Source organism: Lemur catta, chromosome 1 (assembly GCF_020740605.2).
Source record: "Lemur catta isolate mLemCat1 chromosome 1, mLemCat1.pri, whole genome shotgun sequence".
In the NCBI taxonomy this organism is placed as follows: domain Eukaryota; kingdom Metazoa; phylum Chordata; class Mammalia; order Primates; family Lemuridae; genus Lemur; species Lemur catta.
The window spans coordinates 26,594,289-26,607,161 of record NC_059128.1 but is presented as its reverse complement, the minus strand read 5'-3'; the positions used below and the strand labels follow the sequence as shown (position 1 = coordinate 26,607,161).

Below are 12,873 nucleotides of genomic sequence, written 5' to 3'. Positions count from 1 at the left end.
CAAGTTTAAAAAGTACCAGTGTCTATTTGAAATGATTCGTCTCCAAAGCCAAGTATAATCAAAATGTATTCAAATGACATAACACATTCTATTGCTAAAAAATATTCAGCATTATTGAAGTGGAGGTAAATCCCAGAGCTTCTGGGGCTTTCTCCGATTGACTTAAAGCAGCATATGACAGACTCCCAGGATGTCACGTAGCCCAGTAAAGGGCAAGACTGCTGGTACCCAACTCTGACCTCCCCTCAAAACACGGCTCCTGTGCCCACAAACATAGGATGTGTGAGGATCAAAGGCATCCTATTCTGCCAGCTAAGGAGATAGTGCAAACCACTCCCCCACCCTCAAATCTCCTTCCCTAGGTAAGTAAAAAATACACAAAGGGGAAAAATTAAAATACACTTATCTATAGAGTAAAAATTTTGAAATATCAATGTAATCTCTACTTCAAAAATTTTAACTAGAGTTATCTGGTCATTTCTGATTACATCTTACAGATGTACCCAGATTCAATTTCTGTTGATTTATCATTAGACATTTCTAGTCAAAAGTATTAACTTTATTCCCAAATATCTTAAGCACTAGTACAACTGTAGTGTATCATCTCCCAGAGTTACCAAGCACTGGAAGAGAAAAAATAGATGTTCAAGCAGCAGGCGGTAATTATGGAATTATTCCACACAGCGGAATCTGAGAGGCTACTGAATAGTCCAGGAATAATTCTAAAAACAAGAAAATTCATGCATTTTAGTAAATACGTTATAAGTTTCACAGTGGAAGTTTCCCTAGACATTGCACTTTCTTTTATAAGGGAATCCTGATTTTGTCTTAATGTTACAAGTCAGGACTTGAACTAGCGCCTTCTTTGTCTTCTTCCTACTGTGTTTCTTACGTTTCTTTTTCTTGTTTTTTTCTGTTGCTTTTTCTCGTTCTTCACTGCTTTTCTTCTTTCTTGCTCCTTTCTGGCTTTCATCATCTGTAAAAGGGAGACACAATATCCACACTTCAAAGGGAAGTGCCCCCTCCATATAATCTCATTCCGATAAGGACTCAGATGATAAAGGTTTAGCTTCAGGATACATCTTTCTGTTTTTTCCCCCTGAGTCCTTTAATGTCCTTTTCTTTCTCAGTTGCGTCCTTTGACTTCTTTTTCGTTTTTCAACTATCCTTACTGTCTGATTCAGTTTCCAACCTGGAGCTTTCAGATTTATGGGAACAGTTCTTCTTTCTCTGTTTTCCTTGTTTCTTGCCCTCATCTTCGGAACCTGAGGAACTGCTGGAAGAACCAGAGCTTGAAGACAGTGAGCACCTTCCAGGTTTCTGCTCTTTTTCCTTTCTGTTTTTTGGATGAGCTCGCACTTCCGCTTAACGATTTCTCCCTGTGTTTTTCTAGTTCTTTTTTCCAGTGCTCATTCATTTTTTTCTTCAAATTCAGCCAAAGCCTGGGAAACTTTTTCTTTTCTAGTGGCTCTTTCACTTCCTCCCAGGGAGGCCTTGGTCAACTCTGATAATCATGGATCGTTGGCTCTAAAGACTGGACTGGACCCCTTGATCTGGCCATTGCTATTGGTTCATATCAGTCACCGGATTGTCCCGCTTCCCCATGGTGCCCGACTGAGCAAACAGACGCTGAGGGAGACCAGGCTGGAGAGACAGCAGTAGCAGGCCCCCCACAGGTCCCTCAGCCACCTCTCCACTCCACCCCTGGCTGTGTCTTAACCAACATTTTGTCTGAGCATCACTTGCGGATCCAGAAGATGAGCTGGAGGTGGTGGTCTTTAGAGGGGCTGAGCTCCCCACTTGGCTTTTCTCTGCCGAAATGGGACCAGGCACAGGGCTGAAGACAGAAGAGCGTGGGGGAAGGGGACCAGCCTTTGTGACTTCTCCACCTCCCAAGTGTACAGGGCCAGTGCCATTTTCCTAAAGATGGGTGAATTCCAGTTTCACAAAAGGGATGGCAGACAAGGAGTGCCTTGGTTGAAAAAAATGAAGAAAACCTAGGAGAGGAAATTGAATGTATCACATTTACTGAGCCCCTACCTTGATGCCAACTAGTGCCCTGGGCTCAGGCGATTGGGATGCAGGCCTCACTCACCCTCCCACCCCCTGAAACTCACAGCTGAGTCAGGGAGATTCGCGCTGTGTGATGCACCACAGACAGGGCTAAAGACTGAGGGAGCCCATCACCTCTGCCTGGGATGATGTGGGGAAGACTTCAAAAGAAGGTGACTTTTGACCAGGGTCTTGAGGGATGAGTAGTTCAAGAGGTGGAGGAGATTGGGCCAGGGCAATCTAGGCAGTGGAAAATCTGCCTGGGAGGTGGGAAACAGCAGCATGTGTGTGGAGAAACTCAGTTGTGGCTGAAGCGTAGAATCCAGGGGCAAAAGAGGAGTGAGTGGTTGGACGTGGAGGTGTATTGTATGCAGGGTTGGCGTGCAGTGGAGGGGACACGGCACAGAACTGGAAGGGTGGGCAAGAGGAAATGGCATTGGAGAGGTGACTGGCACAGACCCAAGATAGGAAAGACAGGTGACCACAGGGTGGAGGATAAGCCAAGCCTTGGCACAGACCCAAGGGGTGGGAGGCCCCGGGCATCTCTGGTCACCACGGGGCCTCTCCGCGGGCGCACTGTCCTCCCACAGGGGATTGGGGATGGGTGGGGGGAGATGGGGCGGGGAGGAAACCAGCCAGCGGCAAGGAGAGAAAGTCCAACCTCCGCGGGCGGTCCTACCTACCTCCCGGGCCGGGGCCGGGGCCGGGGCCGGGGCGGGCACCGACGGAGCGGCCCTGCCCTCGCCGCGCGGAGCTCACGGAGACAGGTAGGCAGGCAGAGGCACCGGGAACCGGCCGGCCGGGCAGCAGGGACAGCACACCCAGGGCTTCTGCAGGAATTTGCTCCGCTTGGCCGGCGGCAGCTGCGGTGTCCCGTGTCAGAGAAAGTGGGGGGCCGGGAACAGACCCCGCCTCCAACTTCCTCCGCCTAGGTGGCGCAGGGCCCCGTCACCGCTCCGGACCGGGCCGGGGTGGGAGGTCGCGGGCGGGAAGGAAACGCCGGGAGCCGCGGGGGCTGGTGCGGAGCGGCCCGGACCCTCCCTCCGTCGGACGCCGTTCCCCGCGCGTCGCCGAGGTGCCGCGGTCTGGCTCTCCCGAGTCCAGAGCCCCCGCCGCGGCCAGCACCTGCCCCGCCACCCCGGGCCCCCAGTGCGGGACAGCACCTCTGCGCCCTCGAGGGGCGCGCCGGGCGCGTTCCGGGCTGGGGTCGCGGGGCGGACAAGGGCAGAGCCTTGCTTCAGGGGCGCACAGGGAAGGGCGTGGTGCCGGCCTCGGCGGCCCCGGAGTCTGTTGGGGACAGTGAGGGTGAGGCGCAGATCGGCTCGGTCGGCGTCCTCCCCTTCCCCGCCCCGGGTCCTGGCTGCGGGCCCCAGACGTCGCGTCCCCACCCGCCGCCTTCTGCCCGCAGACTCGGTCCCTGGGAACACGGCGTCGTGGGGGCCCACCCTGCGTGCCGCAGCCACCTGGTCCCTGCTCTTGGCCACCCGGTCCCGTAAGGCCTGCGGAGTGGCCCAGTGGTCACACCCAGGGCTGGCCTGTAGTCAGGCGCGTCGTTTGCCACCAAATGAATTGAAAAAAACTGAACTTTTCAGGCTCTCGGGACTTTGAAATTGCACATATGGGCTCCAGATTGTAGCGGTGGTGTACCAGGGGCAAGTCTAAGTAAAATTCTTCTTTCCTCCTGTCCTCCTTCGGCCTCCCTACCCCTCATTAACCCGAGGGTGTCCCCTGCTAACCCCCTTCCCCTCGCACCGTGCAGTTCCCAGAGCTGCCCCCGACAGAGCAGAGGCAGGGCCTGACAGCAGCCCCCCTCCCTCGCCCCCGCCACCCCAGGAATCATGAAAATAATGAATCACTGTGCCAAATTAACCAGTATGTACGTCATTCAATGAGCCAGGTTACATTGTGCTGAACTTGGCTTCTGCATGCTGTCTTATCCTTGTAAACTGAAGTCATTTTATACCTTAAAAAAATTAGAGAGAACGTTGGTAGAATTACAGATTTTAAAATTGAAACATACAAGACAGTACTTGTTTAATGTTTTGTGCTGAACGGCGCACACTGCCTATGTCATCACTCTGACACAGTGACATGTGCACACATGCACACATACTGCACAGGGTGTGCAGATGAGACATGCGTACACCACCCTGCACGCACACACACACACACACACACACACCCCAGACTGCACTCAGGCCTGCTGTGCACATTGTGTAGCACACATTGTGTGCATGCACATGCCAAACTCCACCCACACACTGCACACACCCTGCTTATGGAGCTGCCCTGTGCAGAAAAATGCTGGTTTGGGCTTAAAATAGGCTAACAGGTCGGCGCGGTGGTTCATGCCTGCACTTCCAGCACTTTGGGAGGCCGAGGTGGGAGGATCACTTGAGGCCAGAAGATCCAGACCAGCCTGAGCAACACCGCCAGACCCTGTCTCTTAAAAAAAAAAATTAGCAGACGTGGTGGTGCACGCCTGTAGTCCCAGCTAGTTGGGAGGCTGAGGCAGGAGGATCGCTTGAACCCAGGAGTTGGAGGTTGCTGTGAGCTGTGATGCTAGATCCACTACACTCTAGCCCGGATGACAGAAAGAGAATCCGTCTCAAAATATATATATATGTGTGTATATATATATATATATATAATTAACATTTTAAAAATATTTGAGTTTTGAAAGTGTCTTCAGAAACTTTCATCTTTTTAAGGAAAAATCTGTATTACGAGTTTTTAAACAACTGATGTAATGGCTTTTTATAAAGAAATCTCTTGCTCAATTAAAACAGTGAGTCTAATTTAGATTCTGAACTCCCAGTTTTTCAAGGACATAGAAGTATTTTTAATTGCTCTGTTTTCCTCTGGAACCCTGAAACAAGTTGTTCCTGAACTTCTGCCAGGTGCCGCCGGGCCCTGTCTGGCTCTCGCGTGTGAGCTGCACCGCCGGTGTGGGCGCCTGGTTCTCCACTACGCACCGCGCTCGCTACGGTCCCAGCGCGGGTCTCCTGGTCACCTGTGGGTCACCTTGCCCACACACCCGCGCCCGCACTCGGGACAGCTGTCGGAGCCCCGGGCTGCAGCAGCGCCGGGTGGCGCCCTGCCCCTGCCCCCGCCCCCGCCCTGGCGCCTCCCCGCGGCTCTAACCCGCTGCCTGTCCCGCAGGCGGAGATGCGGCTGCTCCTGCTCCTGCCGCTGCTGCTGGTCCCGGCGCCCGCGTCCGCGGTGAGTGCGGCCCGGCCCCGCCCCCGGGAGGACCCTTGGGGAGGCAGGGGCGAGGACGTGTGGGTCCCTGGCTGGTTGGAGCCCACCGCCTGCGGCCACATCTCAGGAGAGGGGCAATGTCGGGGAAGATGGGAAGCGAGCAGGCGAGCAGGCCTGCCTGAGCTCCTTCGGAAAGGGCTGGGACCATGAAGCCAGCGGGCCAGGTGCAGGTTTCAGGGATGGCACCGTCTCACCACCCTCCCCCTTCAGAAGGTGGTTGGTGCACTTCATGGAGGTGCAGTTAATGCTGGTCCCCCAGGTGGTCTTCCAAGGTGGAAGGACAGGTGGGGGGGCAATGCTGGGACCAACCAAGGTGCAGGGCTAAGTGGCCCATCCCACCGGACACCTGTCACCTGGAACCAATTGCAGCTTCAGAGGTGTGGGGTCCCTGTCATTTCGTGTCCCCTTGGAGTTAGCACTAGAGCAGAACTGTCCAGTAGAACCTTCTGAGATGATGGACAAGTTCTGTGTCTCTGCTGTCCAATAGGTAGCCACTAGGTCCATGTGGCTATTGAGCACTTGAAATGTGCTTCGTGCAACTGAGAAACTGAGTTTTAATTTTATTTGCCTTTAATTTAAATTTAAATAGCCACACGTGGCTAGTGGCCATCATATCAGACTGCACATTTTGGGAGGGGATAAAGGAAGCCAGCTGGTGATCAGAGTAGCTGTTTCATTAACGGGGGCCAAAGGACAGGGCTCCCTGGAGAAGGTAGCTGGGTTCTGAGGATACACAGGAAATCTTGATCGCAGGACCCGCTTTTTTTGGGGGGGAGGAAGGGTCTGAGAGCTGGGTGCTGCCCTGCTAGGTGTCTGGCAGAATAAAGGACACAGAGGTAGCCAGGCCATGTCCTGTCCCTGGAGAGCTGTCCCCAAGGAGAAACCCACAGCCCTGTCCACCCCTCTAAGAGGCAGGCAGGAAGTGAGAGAGGAAGGGTCCCTGAGAAAGGACCCAAACTGCTGCCTCTGTGGGCTCGCGGGTGGGGGTTGAGCAGGGGCCAGTGTGGGTCAGGCAGGGGTGGAGGTGGGTGCTGGGCCTGCCTCCAAGAGCCCCTCGGGTCCAACACGGGCCGCAGAGCGTTGGGTGGGCCAGAGCCAGGCTTCCTCAAGTCCTCTCCACCACCTGCCAGCTCCCCACAGTCACCTCTGTGACCCTGTGGACCTTGCTCTTAAGTGCCACACTCTGAGGTTCTCCAGTGTGTGCTGGTGCCCCAGCTGCAGGAAGGCCGAAGCCCAGGGGCAGGGGCCACTGGGACAGTGTCAAGGCCCTAGGATGAAATCCCAGAGCCACCCTGTAACAGCTGCATGACCCTGGGCAAATCACCAAGCTGTAGATTCCTCTAATTTGGGGGTAATAATGCCCACCCCAGGCTGTTGTGCAGATGAAACCAATCAAGGTTCATGAAGCACCCTGGATCCTATTAGGCCCTTTCTCCCTTAGAAACACCTGAGCAGCCTTCGCCTGCCACCTCCTACTCGCAGTGTGGGCGTCTCAGGAGGGTCTGGGCCGGGCACTCTTCTCCCCTACCCTTGACCTGTCTGGTGGAGGGGCTGTGGCCCTGCTCACAGCTCAGCTGCCTCTGTTTCTGGTTCTAGCTGGGGCAGGGTCCACAGCTGGGTCCTGAGCACCTTTTCGGGATCCCGCTAGTGCTGCCAGGGGTCGGTGTGAACAGAACGAGTGGATGACCAAAGGTGGTGGACTGCGGGTCCCCGTGCCCCAGCCTCTGCTCCTGCTCGAGGGCTCGCTGTCTCTCACACCCCCACGCACACTGGGCAGCTGATGCCCCTGGAAACTGCGGCAGGCAAGGGGGCCCCTGGGTGGCTCAGGTAGGAGTGGGAGCAGGAGTGGGTGGGGCGCTGACGGCAGCAGGGACAGGTGGGGGCAGGCCCAGGGTGGGGCTGGGCTGCACCAGCTCATTCTGCTTCACACCGTCGGGCACTTCATGGTTTGGGTAATTATAGAGAAGCAGAACGTGCCTTCTGGAGAGACAGCATGCGGTGAGTGGACAGACCCGGGCTCCTTAGGCACACGTGCTGGTGCTCTGGGCTGCTGGGCGCCTGCCTCACAGGTGTTGGGTGCAGGAAGCAAGAGGATGTTTGAGAGGGACGTGTCTTGGGCTCGGCCCTTAGGGGCCCTGTGTTCAGGCCACAAGGTGGCTCTGTGGCAGAGGCACTCCTTGTTGCCTTGGCCACGCTTTGGTCCAGCCCAGCTCTGGGAAGGGTGGATTTGGGGAGGGAGGCTCAGGCTGCAATTCAGAGGAGCCAAGACAGACATCTGAGCAGGGCTTGGGCAGAGAGGGATTAATAACCAGGCCAAGCCACAGGTGAGAGGGCAGCAGCCCTCGAGGGCCGCTTCGTGAATTCCTATAGTGTGGGGATGAGGCTTTGTGCGTATGGGGGTGGGGGGGTTGCCAGAATCCCAGCCCGGACTGCAGGGTCTCCCTGGAAATCCTCCCCACCCCCAACACTCAATATCTTCTCTTTGAAAATAAAAACTTGATCCACGTCCATTTCAGTTTAAAATTTTAGTGAGAGAACACTCTGATAATTTGGCTCACTGGTTTCAAAAGCTTGGAGATTTTGTCCCAGTTAGAACTGAAGGAAGAGATGATTTTAAAAAGTGAAAGCTAAGACCTTTGGTCTGCCTGGCCCTTTCTTCTTGATTTTGTGTGCAGTTCAGCAAGTTTAGTGCGGTTTGTTCTGCTTCAGGGTTCTGGCTTCTGTTATAAAACAAGGATAACTAGATGTTTGGTGTCAGGGGTGTTAATGAGCCTCCTTCCTCACTGAGATCCAGCGAAGTTGCTCGAGGCTCACAGTGGGAGGAAGAGCTTGCTTTTCCACGTTACCACTGAGCTCTTTCTCTAAAAAATAGGAGTGATTTTTTTCTTAGAGATTCTTATGTCCTGACACCCTAAAACAGAGTTCCCCTCCAGCAAATGGGCCATGTTTGCAGTACACTGGCTGCCTCCTGGCAAAATTGTGAAATCAAGTCTAATACCTGTCCAGTTCCTTAGGACTCATCTTAGTTCCTCAGTGTGTCATTTGATTCCCCCAAAGAGGTAGGTGGGAGCAGAGGCTCAGAGTGAGGCTGGCTTGCCATTGTGTCCACTTGTTCCTCTGTGGCTTCCTCTCTCTCTGCCTCACTTTTCTATCTTTTTTTTGAGACAGAGTCTCACCGTGTTGTCTGGGATAGAGTGCCATGGCATCAGCTCAGCCTAGCTCACAGCAACCTCAAATTCCTGGGCTCAAGCAATCCTTCTACCTCAGCCTCCCGAGTCCAGGCATGCACCACCATGCCCGGCTAATGTTTTTTCCCATATATTTTTAGTTGTCCAGCTAATTTATTTCTATTTTTAGTAGAGACGGGGTCTCGCTCTTGCTCAGGCTGGTCTCAAACTCCTGAGCTCAAACGATCCACCTGCCTCGGGCTCCCAGAGTGCTAGGATTACAGGCGTGAGCCACCGCACCCGGCCTGCCTCACTTTTCTAATTCATGCAGTGGGATCTATTGGGTTGTTCTGAGGATTAAATGAGAGAATGTGCATGCAGCGTGTGGACTTACGATGCCAGCCACAAGGTGTCGTATCTTTCTAGTGGGAAACTGTATGAGTGACGATTAAATTCCTTTTGCAGAGTCCCAAATAACAGTCCTTCAAACAAGACAGACTTGGGCCGGGCACGGTGGCTCACGCCTGTAATCCTAGCACTCTTGGGAGGCCGAGACAGGAGGATCGCTCAAGGTCAGGAGTTCGAGACCAGCCTGAGCAAGAGCAAGACCCCATCTCTGCTAAAAATAGAAACAAATGATTTGGAGAGCTAAAAATATATATATATAGAAGAAATTAGCCGGGCACGGTGGCACATGCCTATAGTCCCAGCTACTTGGGAGGCTGAGGCAGGAGGATTGCTTGAGCCCAGGAGTTTGAGGTTGCTGTGAGCTAGGCAGACGCCACAGCACTTTAGCCTGGGCAACAGAGTGAGACTCTGTCTCAAAAAAAAAAAAAAAAACAAACAAAAAAACAAACTTGATCCCTCTCCCGGGATCTTTTGTTCTGTTGTGTTTCACAAAGTCCTCCGAGCTCTAGGAGCTCTCTTTGCTTCACTATTTAAAGTGTCTATTTCCAAATTACCTCACAGTCTATAAGGCTGCTCCAACTCCAGCCATCACATCTGCTTTCCAGCCAGCTGGAGGGAATACAGGAGGAAGACGAAAACCACACATGTACATGCAAGTTATCTCTTAAGGAGACTATGAGAGGCTGTTATCCAACACTTTCAATTTACATCCCACTGATGGGAACTTAGTGATGTAGCCACAGTTGGCTGCAGAAAGTCTGGGAAATATATTTTTTATTTTGGGCAGCGAGGTACCGAACTAAGAGTCAAGTTTTCAAGGATCCTCTCACAACAGGAGAAGGGGGATGAATATTGGGGTACTCCTGGGAGTCTCTGCTGCAGATGGGCAGGAAAAGACCACACCCCATGTTGCTTCCCTCTCCTATTTTCCTTTAGCGCCCTCCCATCACTGTTAACCCCCAAATGCTCGGGCCCTCCCTCAGGTGGCCCCTGGAACTCCAGACTTTTCCCAGCTGTCTCACCCCTCTCACCCCCCAGGCCTGGCTCTCAGCTCCTTATTATAAAGCTGGCTACATTTGTAAATGAAGACGTTTTGGGGTGCCTGGCAGTGTTCCTGAATCCTAAAGGGCTGGCTCTGGAGGGAGAATCTCAGGCTCCTCGAACGGGAGGAGAGTTTTTAGGCAGAGTGCCCTCGGGGGGCACCCGGGCCCATGCTCCGAGCATGTCTTCTTCTGCAGGCTCCCCAGGCGAGGCAGCAGAGTGACACCTGGGGCCCCTGGGGCCAGTGGAGCCCCTGCAGCCGGACTTGCGGAGGGGGCATCAGCTTCCGGGAGCGCCCCTGCTACTCCCAGCGGTAGGGAGGCGTGAGGGCAGGTGCAAGGGAGGCTGGCTGCTGGGTCGCGGGGTAGGTCACACGGGCAGAACCACCGCGCAACAGATTCGCTCTGGAAGCGGCATCAGTGGAGTGCAGGAAATCAAATCATTCCCCACGTGCTTACACTGTGGACGGGAGCACGTCCCCTTCGTGTGTCCCTGAGTCTCCAGCTCCCGGTGCAGCGCCTGGCATAGGGCAGGTGCAGTAAATTGTCATGGAATTAATGACTGATCTTCAGCTGGCAATTCCTAACTCCTGTGGCTTCTCTGCCCTCAGCCTGTTTGTCAAGCGCAGATGTTCCCCATTTCAAGTGATTTACTGAGCACTTACTGGGCTGCAGAGGGGTGGGGTATGAAAGCAGGGGCAGAGCGGCTTGTTCCCGAGGACCCCGTGTGTGAGGAGAGGCCGGGTGTTATTCTAAATGCTTTATACTTATTTACTCCCTAAATCGTAGAATTTGGGTATTTGGAATATTTGCTCTTAGAGGCCACGGGCCGAGTTAGACAAACCGCAGGACAGTGAGGCTTCTCAGTCTTGCTCCTCCCAAGCACAATCATGGGGCCAGTTACACCTGCCGAAGGGGGGCTACGTGGGAGGGCACCCCCTCCTCGCCTTGCTGCCCCTCTGGCCCAGCGCCGCCCGCCAGGGAGCCCCACGGGAGCCGGGGGCTGCAGGAGAGCTCCAGGAGGGGGTGGAGGTGTTGGGTCACCGGCGGGTGCTCTGGTCCCGCAGGAGAGATGGGGGCTCCAGCTGCGTGGGCCCCGCCCGGAGCCACCGCACTTGCGGCACGGAGGTAAGGCCCCTGGGGGGACCCGCTCCCGCAGCCCCCTTCCCGTTGGCGTCCCGACCCGGAGTGGGAGCCCTCCCGGCGGGGTTGCGGGGGAGCCCCGGGCCCGGGTGGAGGCGCACCCCGCCCCCGCCTCCCGGGCTCGGACGCGGGGCGGGCACGGGGACCGGGCCTGGCTGGGGCGCGGCGCCTGGCGACGCCTCCCTCCGGCCCGCAGAGCTGCCCCGACGGCGCGCGGGACTTCCGGGGCCGAGCAGTGCGCGGAGTTCGACGGCGCGGACTTCCAGGGCCGGCGGTACCGGTGGCTGCCCTACTACGGCGGTAAGCCGTGGGGACGCGCCGTGTGGCGGACCTGCGCCCAGCCTCACAAACCGCCCCGGCGCGCGCCCACCGCAGCCCGACGCTGGTTTGTGAGGTCTTGCCGCCCTGTCTTCCTGTGCGGGTGTTTTCGCACAGAGCCATGGCGTGTCTATGCCATCGCAAGCCCGCTGTGGCTCAGCCGCCGGCCGAAGCATCCCCCGTGTGGGGCCGCGGTGGTTTGGTGCCCGCTTGGGCAAACTGGGGCCTTGATAGAGCAAGACCTCATTTCCCCAGGGTTGGTGGCCTGAGGAGACGGTCTGAGAAACTCTGAGGTGGGTGCAGGTCGTTAACTTTTAGAGAAACACAGTCCAGGAGAACACCACCAACACGCAGGGCACTAAAACATCTTAGATGAGTCAGAAGGCACCTTAGGTCAGGATAATCCTTCATATTAGTTTTCACTGCTCGCTGCAAATGCCCCCTGGAAACTCCAGGGCACTCTGGATCCTGAGATAGACCTGTGTTAAAAATCATTTAAGGGCCGGGTGAGGTGGCTCACGCCTGTAATACTAGCACTTTGGGAAGATAACTTGAGCTCAGAATTTGGAGACCAGCCTGAGCAAGAGTGAGACCCCCGTCTCTACCAAAAATAGAAAAAAATTAGCCAGGCATGGTGGTGCATGCCTGTAGTCCCAGCTGCTTGGGAGGCTGAGACAGGAGGATCACTTGAGCCCAGGAGTTGGAGGTTGCAGTGAGTTATGAAGATGCCACTGCATTCTACCCAGGGCAACAGAATAAGATCCTGTCTCAAAAAAAAAAAAAAAAAATTTAAGTATCATCCACATTCTAGAAAAATTGGAACACAGAGGAAGGTCTAAAAAGAGTGGTAGAAGTTGCCTTCCTTGTTATGGAGGTGATTACGATGCTATTTGCACTTTTGGGCTGTTTAAACAAGGAGTAGATAGATAGATAGATAGATAGATAAAAATTTAAAAAGTTACACTCGCCCTACCCTTTTCACAGGATCCCCATTAGCATTTCATTCTAGCACTTTTCACATTATTTTCTCTGTATATGTGTACATATTTCTGATTATTGCATATCACCATTTTGCATTCTGGGTTATAAGCATCTTCCCACATCATCATGATCATCATTTTTAACTGTGTAGTCCACATGTGGAGTATTCTGTTGATAATTTAAAGAGCAGCCCGTTGTTAACACTGAGCTGTTATAAGTAATGCTAAGGTAGACCTCTGTTAAGTGTATCACTTTTTCTTTTTCGTTTCTTTCTTTCTTTCTTTTTTTTTTTTTTGGAGACAGAGCCTCGCTTTTTCACCCTGGCTGGAGTGCCATGGCATCAGCCTAGCTCACAGCAACCTCAAGCTCCTGGGCTTAAGCAATCCTCCTGCCTCAGCCTCCCGAGTAGCTGGGACTACAGGCATGCGCCACCATGCCCGGCTATTTTTTTCTATGTATTTTTAGTTGTCCAGCTAATTTCTTTTTTTTTTTTTTGGTAGAGA

The 12,873-nt window shown here is 54.1% G+C and overlaps 1 protein-coding gene and 1 pseudogene across 1 annotated transcript in view; one reads left to right on the top strand and one right to left on the bottom strand.

The window, feature by feature from the left end:
* Window positions 1-539: 539 nt before the first annotated feature.
* Window positions 540-1,690, bottom strand: LOC123647131 (annotated as a pseudogene).
* A 1,087-nt stretch (window positions 1,691-2,777) lies between these two features.
* The window catches only part of PAPLN (papilin, proteoglycan like sulfated glycoprotein), a 35,056-nt gene continuing 24,960 nt past the window's right edge, over window positions 2,778-12,873 (top strand). The window contains 6 exon segments of the mRNA XM_045564249.1: window positions 2,778-2,819; window positions 5,215-5,274; window positions 10,127-10,242; window positions 10,996-11,056; window positions 11,268-11,297; window positions 11,299-11,371. Coding sequence (XP_045420205.1) covers window positions 5,221-5,274; window positions 10,127-10,242; window positions 10,996-11,056; window positions 11,268-11,297; window positions 11,299-11,371 — 334 coding nt within the window. The 5' untranslated portion in view covers window positions 2,778-2,819; window positions 5,215-5,220.